This window comes from Garra rufa, chromosome 7, assembly GCF_049309525.1.
Source record: "Garra rufa chromosome 7, GarRuf1.0, whole genome shotgun sequence".
Lineage (NCBI taxonomy): Eukaryota > Metazoa > Chordata > Actinopteri > Cypriniformes > Cyprinidae > Garra > Garra rufa.
This window is the reverse complement of record NC_133367.1, coordinates 11350241-11363914: the sequence shown is the minus strand read 5'-3', so window position 1 is coordinate 11363914 and position 13674 is coordinate 11350241. Positions and strand designations below refer to the sequence as shown.

Below are 13674 nucleotides of genomic sequence, written 5' to 3'. Positions count from 1 at the left end.
TGAGTACTTCGAAAATGAAACTATTTAAATCGTATAAAGGAAAGACAAACTAAATCACAACAACAATCTGTATTTTTCTTGTAATCAAGAACATTTATTTTGACATGATGTTTGACAGTGAACGCATCTCCACCGCAGAGCAGCATATAATCGCTGCTGTCAGTCGCAAATATTAATCATGCGGGTCAGGTACAATATATATATATATATATATATTTTTTTTTTTTTTTTTTTGCGGTCCGAGTTGCGGGCGGGTTAGTTGAAAACGTCGGTCGTGTTCGGGTTGTTTATTGACCCGCGCATCACTGGTATCCATATATCCATAAATAATCCTTTATTATATGATATCTATGGAACTATCTACAGCATCCCGGAAGCTTACTGAAAAAAAGAAAAAATAACTGACTACAGTGAGACTAATGGATTAAAACACATTTTGATAAGTGTTTTTTATTATTAACTTAAAAGTTAATAATAAAAAAAACACTTACCAAAATGTGTTTTAATCCATTATTAACTTAAAAGTTAATAATAATAATAATAATAAAAACTTACCAAAATGTGTTTTAATCCATTAGTCTCACTGTAGTCAGTTATTTTTTCTTAAACACATTTTGGTAAGTGTTTTTTTTATTATTAACTTTTAAGTTAATAATAATAAAAAACACTTATCAAAATGTGTTTTAATCCATTAGTCTCACTGTAGTCAGTTATTTTTTCTTAAACACACACTTACCAAAATGTGTTTTAATCCATTAGTAGTTATTTTTTCTTTTTTTTTAGTAAGCTTCCGGGATGCTGTAGGTAGTTCCATAGATATCATATAATAAAGGATTATATATGAACATATGTATATGGATATCTATGGAGAGTTCTACAAGACGGGCTTTGGTTCTACTAGCGATTTGATTGGAGACCAACAGCCAATCACAATTGACCTTTAATTTTCCAAGTGGTTGATTTTGTGGCACACTTGTAACGCTGTTGCAAGTTGAGCGCGCACAGAATTAAGAGGTTGAGAGAGAGGGGGACTTGACAGGAGCGCAGAGAATACGTTTGTGAGAGAGCACCTGAGTAAACTGCGTGAGAGGGGTTATTATTGCACGTTAATATGGATAATAGCAAATACATTTATTGAGCACAGAATCGTTTTTTCTTTGCTCAAACGAATTTTTTTTTGCGATTGTTAATTTTGTCACGGATTGGCCAGGTTCTACTCCCTCACTCACTCAACGATCACAGTCACCTGATTACTAATCAGACGCACCTGAAACCCATCACCAGCACCACATATAAGCACACCACACACCTCACTCAGTGTCCGGGCTCATTTGCACGAAGCGGACTCATTGTGTTTCTCTGTCGAGTTCACAAACTTCAAAGATATACTTACCTCGCTACTTACCTGTTGAAACTTACCTGCTTTCTCATTTTGTTCCAGTACGAAGTCTGTTCTCTGTTCCAGTCAGCGGTGGTCAGCCATAAGCCTGTCTGTCTATCACCAACGGTGTGTGTGTGTGTGTGGGTCGGAGTCCTCCTCCCGTCGTTCCTGGAAAGGAAAGGATCTGTCATTAGTATTCATCTCAAGTCATCGTATATCATACCTGGACTGTTTATACATACCCGGTTCTGCACGTCATCTTATCCACAACGCTCTGCTGAAAATAAACATTGTTATTATTACCACTTACCTCTCTTGTTTGGTCTGCTTCCGTAACAGTTAGCCCGGACCAACACAGTATCAGCATGAGCAATCGGGACCCATTTCAAGAGCTGGTGGACTCACTCAGGAAGGTTTTGTTGGCTAGTCATGCCACCACTCCAACTTCAGTTCATCCCACCGCACCACCGGCACCCAGCACTTCTTCGGCTCCCGTCAACGTTCCTTCCAGTCCCATGGCCCGACCAGCGCCCTACTCTGGCGGGGCGGAGGAGTGCAGCGGATTCCTGTTACAATGTTCATTAATATTCACAATGCAACCTGCTCTCTATCCCACAGATTCTTCGAAAATAGCCTTCATCACATCTCTGCTTACCGGACCAGCTCTCAAATGGGCGGACACGTTATATCAACAGGCCGGGCCGGCAACCCATTCGATCCAGGCTTTCGTCGCTCATTTTAAAGAGGTTTTCGGACGTTCTGATGCAGAAGTATCCGCAGGAGAGCAATTGTATCATCTAAAGCAGGGAAGTATGACGACACAAGATTACTCCCTGCGTTTCCGCACTTTGGCCGCTGCCAGCGGATGGAATGAGCGATCGTTACTGACCACGTACCGGCTCGGCCTAGAACCCAATCTCCGGATGCAGTTAGCTGCTTTGGACGATTCCATGGGATTGGAGAAGTTCATTCAGCAGTCACTTCGTTGTTCAGATCGTCTAAAATCCTACCAAGATCAGTCCGTCACTACTGCACTCCTCCGACCAGTTACATCCGCCAGCCCTCCAGAACCAGAACCAATGATCCTGGAGTCAGGAAAACTCTCTGCAGCTGAGCGACAGAGAAGGCTGACCCGGGGTCTTTGCATGTACTGTGGGGCTGCGGGGCACGTCCGACTCAACTGTCCTCTACGTCCTATACGATCTTTGGTGAGTGTAATACGATCTGAATTGGATAACATGCATCCTCTGACTACCAATGTTCAGTTAACCACCCACACTTCCTGTGTTACAGTCGCAGCCCTCATCGACTCCGGGTCAGCGGGAAACTTCATCTCGAACACCCTCTGTCGCCAGCTCCAGCTACGCACCCAAGCCTCAACCACTATCTACCAGATTCAACCTATAACTAACCGGATCAGCTCACGGACCCGTATACACCGGAAATGTGAACCCATCATCCTACAGATCGGAGTTTTACACCGTGAGGAGATTCAGTTTCTGGTTCTGGAGGGAGCCACTATGGACATCATCTTGGGGCGCCCGTGGCTGGTGAAGCATGATCCCATCCTCTCTTGGGGCACAGGAGAGGTGATAAAATGGGGAAAAGAATGTACCAACCAATGTTTCCCAGATCTTCCACGTCCTAGACACAAGACACTACCTGTCAACGTCACCTCCGTCGAAAGTCCTGTTGAGAAGCAGTCAGTCCAGATTCCTGCCATTTACTCGTCGTTCCAAGACGTCTTCTGCCCCAAGAGAGCTTCCCAGCTACCTCCACATCGGCCATGGGACTGCGCCATTGACCTAGTTCCGGATGCTCCAATGCCCAGAGGTAAGATCTACCCGCTGTCGCTTCCGGAGACCAAGGCAATGGAGGAGTACATACAGGAGGCTCTCGATCAGGGTTACATCCGACCATCAACATCACCCGCAGCATCCAGTTTTTTCTTCGTGGCAAAGAAGGATGGAGGGCTGCGGCCATGCATCGATTACCGCATACTCAATCAAGGCACCATCAAGTTCCGGTATCCCCTTCCTCTCGTCCCTGCGGCCCTCGAACAACTACGCACTGCCAGGGTGTTTACGAAGTTGGACCTCCGCAGCGCGTACAACCTCGTGAGGATACGTGAGGGGGACGAGTGGAAGACTGCCTTCGTGACCCCTACTGGCCACTACGAGTACTTGGTCATGCCCTATGGTTTGGTCAACGCCCCCTCCGTATTTCAGAACTTCATTCACGAGGTACTCCGGGAGTTTCTGCACCACTTTGTCGTCGTCTACATAGACGATATCCTGATTTACTCCCGGAGTGAGGCCGAACATCGCCTCCACGTTGCGGAGGTCCTTCAAAGATTACGGGATCATCACCTGTATCTCAAGGCGGAAAAATGTTCATTTCACCTATCAGCAGTACACTTCCTTGGATACGTCATCGACCAGAAGGGGGTCCGTATGGACAAGAGGAAGGTATCTGCAGTTGTATCCTGGCCAGAACCCACCACTATCAAAGAGCTTCAACGATTCTTAGGTTTCGCCAATTTCTACCGCCGGTTTATCAAGAACTACAGCATCATCACTGCTCCACTTACCAGTCTACTCAAAGGAAAACCACGAACTCTACTCTGGAACCCTGACTCGGCCGCAGCCTTCCATAACCTCAAGGAAGCATTTACACAGGCACCTCTTCTAACCCATCCTGACCCTGATCTCCCTTTCGTGGTAGAGGTGGACGCATCTACTACCGGCGTGGGAGGTATTCTGTCACAACATCATGGTACTCCTCCATTGCTTCATCCCTGTGCCTACTATTCCCGGAAGCTCAGCCCTGCGGAGAGGAACTATGACATCGGCAACCGCGAGCTCCTTGCCATCAAGCTCGCTCTGGAGGAGTGGCGACATTGGTTAGAGGGATCCAACCACACGTTCCAGGTGATAACAGATCACAAGAACCTACAGTACCTCCGAGACGCCAAACGGCTCTGTCCCCGTCAGGCAAGATGGTCCCTGTTCTTTTCCCGATTCAACTTCACCATAACCTACCGGCCAGGATCCAAGAATACCCGAGCTGATGCTCTGTCTCGCATCCATGATTCTCACGACTTGCCTGACACACCCACGACCATAATCCCCGAAAACATCATCGTTCAACCCATTGAATGGACCAACCCGCCAGCTGTCGCCACTCCGGAACCCAGATCTCCGCCGGGCTGTCCACCTGGTCGCAGATTCATCCCTAGGACCCAGCGGGTAGATCTAATCCATTCAACACATACCTCTCTGGGCACTGGACATCCAGGGGCTAACAACACTCTCTCGCTGCTGACGGACCGCTTCTGGTGGCCGCACATGGCAAGGGATGTGAGGAGGTATGTCCAGGGATGTAAGGAGTGTGCAATGTCCAAGAGTCCACGTCATCTGCCTGCTGGGAAACTCCATCCCTTGCCTGTGCCGAACCGCCCCTGTTCACACCTGGGAGTTGACTTCATGACAGATCTCCCCTCATCTGACGGTAACACCTGCATCTTTGTTATAGTTGATCGATTTTCAAAATTCTGCCGACTGATACCTCTGAAAGGTCTTCCCACAGCCCTAGAGTCTGCCGAACTGCTCTTCAACAAAGTCTTTAGGTACTATGGCATTCCGGAAGACATCGTCTCAGACAGGGGTCCACAGTTTATTTCACGGGTGTGGAAGTCTTTTCTCAAACTCCTAGGTGTGACCGTTAGCCTCTCCTCTGGATACCACCCTGAGACCAACGGGCAGACGGAGAGGAAAATCCAGGAGGTGGGGCGGTTCCTCCGGACATTCTGTCATGGTCACCAGGACTCCTGGAACCAGTTCCTGGGTTGGGCAGAATACGCCCAAAATTCACTGCGGCAACCCACCACAGGACTCACGCCATTCCAGTGTGTGCTCGGCTTCCAACCACCTCTCTTCCCCTGGAATGGCGAACCATCACAGGTGCCCGCAGTGGATTACTGGTTCCGGGAGAGCGAGAGAGTCTGGGACGAGGCTCACCATCATCTTCAAAGGGCAGTGCGCAGAACCAAATCCACTGCCGATCAGAAAAGGATTCCTGGTCCCACATACACTCCTGGGCAGAAAGTCTGGCTCTCCACAAGAGACATCCGTCTGCGCCTGCCCTCGAAGAAATTGAGTCCCAGGTTTGTTGGCCCCTTCACCATCGTGGAACAGGTCAACCCCGTCACCTACAGACTCCAATTACCACCACAGTACCGTATCCACCCCACATTTCACGTCTCGTTACTCAAACCCTTTCACCCACCTGTGATTCCCTCCACAGAACCTGGTCAGGAAGAGGAACCCCCTCCCCCCTTGGTCCTGGAAGAGGGATCCATCTACTCGGTCCGAGAAATCCTTCTGTTCCGACGTCGTGGTGGTAATCTGGAGTATCTCGTCGACTGGGAAGGCTACGGACCAGAGGAGAGGTCGTGGGTACCCAGAGTTGACATTCTAGATCCAGCCCTCATGGAGGAATTCCATCGTAACCATCCTGAATGTCCAGCCCCTCGAGGACGAGGTAGACCACCACGACGTCGGAGGCCTCGGCCCTCAGGAGCGGGCCCTGGGGAGGGGGGTAATGTCACGGATTGGCCAGGTTCTACTCCCTCACTCACTCAACGATCACAGTCACCTGATTACTAATCAGACGCACCTGAAACCCATCACCAGCACCACATATAAGCACACCACACACCTCACTCAGTGTCCGGGCTCGTTTGCACGAAGCGGACTCATTGTGTTTCTCTGTCGAGTTCACAAACTTCAAAGATATACTTACCTCGCTACTTACCTGTTGAAACTTACCTGCTTTCTCATTTTGTTCCAGTACGAAGTCTGTTCTCTGTTCCAGTCAGCGGTGGTCAGCCATAAGCCTGTCTGTCTATCACCAACGGTGTGTGTGTGTGTGTGGGTCGGAGTCCTCCTCCCGTCGTTCCTGGAAAGGAAAGGATCTGTCATTAGTATTCATCTCAAGTCATCGTATATCATACCTGGACTGTTTATACATACCCGGTTCTGCACGTCATCTTATCCACAACGCTCTGCTGAAAATAAACATTGTTATTATTACCACTTACCTCTCTTGTTTGGTCTGCTTCCGTAACAAATTTCTGTTCAAAATATAATGCAATGTGCTTGCAAAATATAGTTCTCTGTGCTCAAAACTTACAATTACTCGCTCAGGATTGAGGCACATATATTACGCCATATGATTCCCTCCTGAACATTATGGTGCTAGAGCTAATATTTTTCAGTATATATTACTTAATTCTTTTGTGTTGCCGTTATTACTGTAAACAAATAGGTAGTGAGGGAAGAATTTACCCATTATTATATATTTTACTTGCTTACTAATATACTTAAGTAAAATTTAACTGTTTTTCATGGGTTGTATATAATACCCTCTAGAGTATTTTTTACAGTGTGGTAACATTAAAGCTGGACAACAAACTGAGAACTCAAACTTATAAAGGGGTGCTAAGTACAAAGACAGGTGATTGTGATACACTGATGAGGATAACTTCAAATATGGATATGAGGACTTAACCAAGACATGGGTGTTACATTTACACAGTAATATGTGACCATTTTACACTTTATATTAAGTAGACAGTTCCTGAGGAGTTACCATGTAAGTACACTGATTGTCACGGTTCTCACATCTGCCGTGTCCTCATGTCGCGTCATCTGTGTGTATGTATGTGTGTCATTACGTTGTGCGTCACTCTGATTCAGCGCAGCTGCCAATCAGTCCCGCACCAGGTGTCATGCATTTCCCCACGGCTATTTATACTCACCCAGATCTCCTCTTCCCCGTCAGATTGTTCTTCTAGATCACCGTTGTTGGATGTACGTGTTGGATTTGTCTTCGTGTGTGGATTTCGTTGTGGGATTGTCGTTGTCTTGGTTCACTGGATTCACGCCTGCACCACGGACTCTTCACTCGTCATCTCACCTGCCATCTAGCCTCTGTGCCACTCAGCCGGGAGATCTTCACCACCACCATTGTCATCGTTGTTTCATCCTGCTTACCCTCAATAAACTGGTTATCCTACATTTTTGCTTCCTCTCTTTTCTTACCGTTACAGAACAATCTGACCATCAATGGAAGCAGCAGGCACCACACAGGGCACCGCGGAGGACGCACTCCGCGAATGCATCTCCCGGCTGGAGATTCAAGAGATAAACACCGCGATCTCAGGGAATGCCATCAACACCCTAGTGGCACAGGTGTCCGAGCTGACCCAGTCTTTGTGCCAGATGCAACTTCCCACTGCGCCGCTCACACCGCCTGCCCCGCCCGCTCCGATCGCCCCACCCGGACCATCTGGGGACCATCCGCCCCACCGGAACTGTACGGAGGTGAGCCGAACTTCTGCCGAGCTTTCCTCACTAGATGTTCGATGCATTTTACGTTACAACCCCGCACATTCCCTAGTGAGGAAAGCAAGGTGGCATTCATGCTCACCCTGTTGACGGGGAGGGCGGCATTGTGGGGAACGGCGGTGTGGGAGAATCAAGATCCCTGTTGCGCCTCGTTCACAGCACTCTCCGCCGAGATGAAACGGGTCTTCGACCGCGCGGTCTCTGGCAGAGAGGCTGCGCGGACACTGGCGGATCTCCGACAGGGGGGGAGGTCCGTCTCTGATTACAGCATCGAGTTTCGGACCCTGGCGGCGGAGTGCCAGTGGAACGAGGAAGCGCAGTGGGACATGTTCCTGCATGGGTTGGCTGACCGCGTCCAGAAGGAGATCTACGCCCTGGACCTACCCTCAAACCTCAACGGCCTGATAGACCTGGCCCTGCGGGTAGATGCTCGAATCTCCCGAGCCGAGCGACGATGGACATCCGCTCGGCTCCCCCCTGGGGAGGGCTTTCCACCTCGAGCCAGCGGCAGCGACGCGGTCAGCCCATTCAGCGATCTCGAGCCCATGCAGGTGGGTCGAGCTCGGCTTTCTCGGGAGGAGAAGGAGAGGCGGAGGTCCCAGGGCCTTTGCCTCTATTGTGGGGCAGCTGGCCATTTCGCCTTTAGCTGCCCCATAAAAGGGCCAGCCCGGCAGTAAGTATGAGGCTACTGTCGGGTGGGATCTCCGCTAACAAGTCCTCGTCCAGCAACACCTCCACGCTCCTCCCGGTTAGGCTTAGATGGCAGAAACAGGATCTTCACTGCACTGCACTTCTGGATTCGGGAGCCGAGGGTAACTTTATGGATTTTTCTTTTGCACTGTACAATCATGTTCCCATTCATCCCCTCACAGAAACCATCGCCGTCCACGCTCTCAATGGCCACTCCCTTCCCACCATCACCTCTATTACAGATCCTGTTACTTTCACGGTGTCTGGCAACCACCGTGAGAGTATTTCATTTTACATTTTGGACTCCCCTCATGCACCCGTTGTTCTTGGACATCCCTGGCTCATTAAACACAACCCCCGGATTGATTGGCAGCTGAAGTCGGTGGCTGAATGGAGCGTTAAGTGTTATGAATCTTGTCTTCTGTCTGCTTGTCCGTCTGTATCTAGTTCTGTGTTTCAGGAGAAGGCGGCGGATCTGAGTAACGTGCCCACGGAGTACCTCGACCTGAAGGAAGTGTTCAGTAAGTCTCGGGCTGCTTCTCTCCCTCCTCACCGTCCCTATGACTGTGCTATAGAGTTATTACCAGGTACGTCTCCGCCTAAGGGCAAGTTATATTCACTTTCAGTTCCTGAAAGAGAGGCTATGGAGAAATACATTTCTGATTCTCTAGCAGCCGGGCTCATACGACCCTCCTCTTCTCCAGCGGGGGCGGGATTCTTTTTTGTGGGGAAGAAGGACGGATCTCTGCGACCTTGTATTGATTACCGAGGGCTGAATAATATTACGGTAAAGAATACTTATCCTTTGCCGTTAATATCTTCAGCCTTCGAGAGGTTGCAGGGAGCGTCCGTCTTCACGAAATTGGATTTAAGAAATGCTTATCATTTGGTCCGCATCAGGGGGGGAGATGAGTGGAAGACTGCCTTTAACACCCCCAGGGGGCACTTTGAATACTTGGTCATGCCCTTCGGCTTGTCCAACTCCCCAGGGGTCTTCCAGGCACTCGTCAATGACGTGTTGAGAGACATGGTCGATAAGTTCATTTATGTCTACCTGGACGACATATTGATTTTTTCTTCTTCTCTCCAGGAACACGTTCAACACGTCAGACGAGTGCTTCAGCGGCTGTTAGAGAATGGGCTTTTTGTCAAGGCGGAGAAATGCGATTTTCATGCACAGTCTGTTCCTTTCCTAGGGTACATCGTGTCGGCCGAGGGTATGCGCATGGATCCCGAGAAGGTTAGAGCTGTGGTGGATTGGCCAACCCCAGATTCCCGTAAGGCCCTGCAGAGGTTTCTGGGTTTTGCCAATTTTTACCGGCGTTTTATTCGCAATTACAGCCAACTAGCCGCACATCTGACCGCCTTGACCTCCCCCAGAACGACGTTCAGGTGGTCAGACGCAGCAGAAGCTGCGTTTGCCAAACTTAAAAGTCGCTTCGTTTCGGCTCCCATCCTTGTCACCCCTGATCCTTCACGTCAGTTTGTGGTGGAGGTCGACGTGTCAGAGGTGGGGGTAGGTGCGGTGCTATCCCAGCGCTCACCCGCGGACGACAAGATGCATCCTTGCGCGTTTTTCTCACATCGTATGTCGCCAGCTGAATCAAATTACGATATTGGTAACAGAGAGCTGTTGGCAGTCAAACTAGCATTGGAGGAATGGCGCCTTTTACCTTTTACTGTTTGGACTGATCACAAGAATTTAGAATACATCAGAACTGCCAAAAGACTGAACTCTAGGCAGGCTCGGTGGGCACTTTTTTCGGACGCTTTAATTTTACTTTATCGTACCGCCCGGGTTCTAAAAACACCAAACCCGATTCTTTATCTCGTATTTTTGACCGCTCCGATTGCCCGTCCACTCCCGAGGGTATTTTTCCTGAGACACTTATTGTCTCTGCCCTCATCTGGGAGGTCGAATCGAAGGTTAAGACAGCCTTACATGGGGTAACGCCTCCGGCCGGTTGCCCACCGAACCGTTTATTTGTACCAGAGTGCTTACGGTCCGAAGTTATCCAGTGGGGACATTCTTCCAATGTGGCTTGTCATCCAGGGGTTAGTCGCACCTTACATTTGGTCAAACAACGATTTTGGTGGCCTCTTATGGCTCGGGACGTTCGCAGTTTTGTTTTGGCTTGCTCAGTTTGTGCCATTGGTAAGACTTCTAACAGACCTCCAGATGGGCTCCTACAACCGCTGCCTATCCCTTCGAGACCCTGGTCCCATATCGCTCTAGATTTTGTTACCGCCCTCCCACCCTCCCAGGGTAACATGATAGTTTTGACCGTGGTGGACCGGTTCTCGAAGGTGGTTCATTTTATCCCCTTGCACAAATTACCTTCAGCCAAGGAGACAGCGTTGGCAGTCGTAGACCATGTCTTTCGGTTACATGGCCTCCCGACGGACGTGGTCTCCGACAGAGGACCCCAATTTGTGTCCAAATTTTGGCGAGAGTTTTGTAAACTTCTGGGGGCCACTGTTAGTCTCTCTTCGGGGTTCCATCCTCAAAGCAATGGACAAACTGAGAGAGCCAACCAAGATTTGGAGAGAACGTTACGATGTATGGTCGCTAGAAATCCTTCCTCCTGGAGCCAGCAGCTGTCTATGGTGGAGTACGCCCACAATTCGTTTCCAGTATCAGCCACGGGCCTATCTCCATTTGAATGTAGTATAGGGTACCAGCCATCAATTTTTCCCAGTCTGGAATCCGAAGTCGCGGTTCCCTCTGCCCACGCCTTTGTCCAGAGGTGTCATCGCACTTGGACCAGAGCCCGTGAGACTCTGGTCCGAGTGGGAGAGCGCACCAAGGCTAAAGCCGATCGCCACCGGTCTAAGCCTCCCGTATACGTCATCGGTTCTAAAGTGTGGCTTTCTACCAAGGATATTCCATTGCGTTCCGTTTCGAATAAACTTGCTCCCAAATTTATTGGCCCGTTTCCTGTCACCAAGATCATTAGTCCGGTGGCAGTCCGCCTCAAACTCCCTCCAGTGTACAGGAGAATTCATCCCGTGTTTCATGTTTCCAAGATTAAACCTGTTTTCTTTGCACGAATTAATCCGCCAGTCCCGGTTCCCCCACCGCCGCGACTCGTAGACGGGGAACCAACCTATTCGGTCAATCGTATTCTGGACTCGAGGCGGAGGGGACGCGGATTTCAGTACTTGGTGGACTGGGAAGGTTACGGTCCGGAGGAGAGAAGTTGGGTACATGCCAGAGACATTCTGGATCACTCTCTTATTGATGATTTCAATCAACAGGTACAGGAGTCTGGGAACGTCAGGAGACGTTCCTGGGGGAGGGGGTACTGTCACGGTTCTCACATCTGCCGTGTCCTCATGTATTTATAATAAAGTACACTGCTATCACATGTTTCAAATAAACTTTCTAATCCAGCATTAGTACTGCCAGTGTTAATCAAATACAGTGTTCACAAATACATGGTATGTACATGGGAATCATCACGATTAACATAATAGTAAGTGCAGTATTAAAGACTGCATGGAAGTGATAAAACTCGTACGTACTGAGTACATATTGTTGTTACAAAATGTAGTTACATAATTCTTGTTACACGTGTACTTCCTGAAGTGAAAAAGTGTTGTTACCAATGTCCTGTTACACATTTGTATTTCACATGCTATTCCGTGGGTTGTTACATGTGTGTAGTACACCATTATTACAGCTGTAGATACAATGTACCAATGTGTACATACACTGTGGTTACATGCTATGCACACATCTAGTTACCATGTAAATTCATGGGTTTTAGGGACACTTAATATAAAGTGGGAGCCCTTAATAAACTTACAGTGTGATGAAATAATGTTGCATAAATATATGGGTAATTTTTTAGCTATACAATAATCTGGATTGCTAATTGCAACCTCTGTATTTGTAAACTGAAAATCATGATCTAGTGAGGCTTTGCTCTTCTGCTCTGTGGGACGTTTCTGTTCTCCTGAGTTTGCTTTAGGGCTGAGTGTCCCTCTAGTTTCTTTCCAATAACTGTGACTATTAGACTTTATTTTCAAATATTTATGTATTTATGTATTTAAATGTTTAAAGAAACGTTTTGCAATTACTGGTTTTCGGTTTAGAATAATAGTTTTTTTAATGATTTTTGTAATGCAATGGACTTTTAAATTGAAACTAAATTGATCTTGCTTGCTTCATCTTCTCTTCTGCAGGTTTTTGAGTCCTGCTGCTGATGAAGCCTGTCAGTATGTGACTGGAATTGTGGGTAAAAACCCGTTACTCCTGAGAGAGCTGAATCTGAGTAATCACAAACTAGGAGACAAAGGAGTGAATCAGATCGCTGCTCTACTGGAGGATAAACACTGTCAACTCAACACACTGATGTGAGTATTGCTGCTTTAGTTCAAATCTTACATTACTTTAATAGTATTGTTATTGTGGTTGTTAATATTTCCATATATGTGTCAGAGCAGTTTTTTCTCAGCATCACTATAATGTGAATTATTCAAATTAAACAGAAAATAATTAATTTTGCCTTTAAGGGAGAGTGGGGCACGCCTACCCCCCCCCCCCCCCCCCAATAATAAAAGTTCCAAGAGTCCGGCTTCTGTACTTTATGGGTCTCTTTTTGGAATAGGTATAAATGCCCATATGGGTAGCACTATGGGAACGAACTTGCCTACCCCTGGCCTTAATGTACCCCTCACACAAGACTTTCTGCAGTTTTAGACTTTCAAAAAACTTTGTTTTGTAGGAGTTATGAGCTTCTTTCCTAAAAGTAAAAAATGTACCATCAAGGTCATAATTTACTGGTATTACTGTCCTTGCGGGGATATTTGGTCCCCATAAAAAAAATATTTCAAACTTGACAAAAAGCAGTATTTGAGAATGTCTGAATATATAACCAAATCCATAACTTAATAGAAATAAGCAAATATGCATAAAAATCTGTTAATACAATGCATTTTTCCTCAGATATGGATTTAACATCATCCGCTGCTCAATATACAGCATTAAATTAAGATAAAATAGAAACACAAACTATAAATATTGCTTAATACTACATCTTAAAATATAATAGATGTACAATTAGCATCAAGCTATATTTGAAAATGTATGTGATTATGAATATTTTTTTTTTTTTGGCTTAAAACCCATTTAAAGCACCATTGAGTTCTTGTAATAACATTTGAGAGGGCAGAAAAATCCTTGTGAAT

The 13674-nt window shown here is 47.3% G+C and overlaps 1 protein-coding gene across 1 annotated transcript in view; it reads left to right on the top strand.

The window, feature by feature from the left end:
- LOC141337916 (NACHT, LRR and PYD domains-containing protein 3-like) overlaps positions 1-13674 on the top strand; it is a 148308-nt gene that overhangs the window by 106680 nt on the left and 27954 nt on the right. Inside the window, exon 8 of the mRNA XM_073843492.1 lies at positions 12670-12840. Within this exon, the coding sequence (XP_073699593.1) occupies positions 12670-12840 (171 nt within the window). The remainder of the gene's footprint in view (positions 1-12669; positions 12841-13674) is intronic.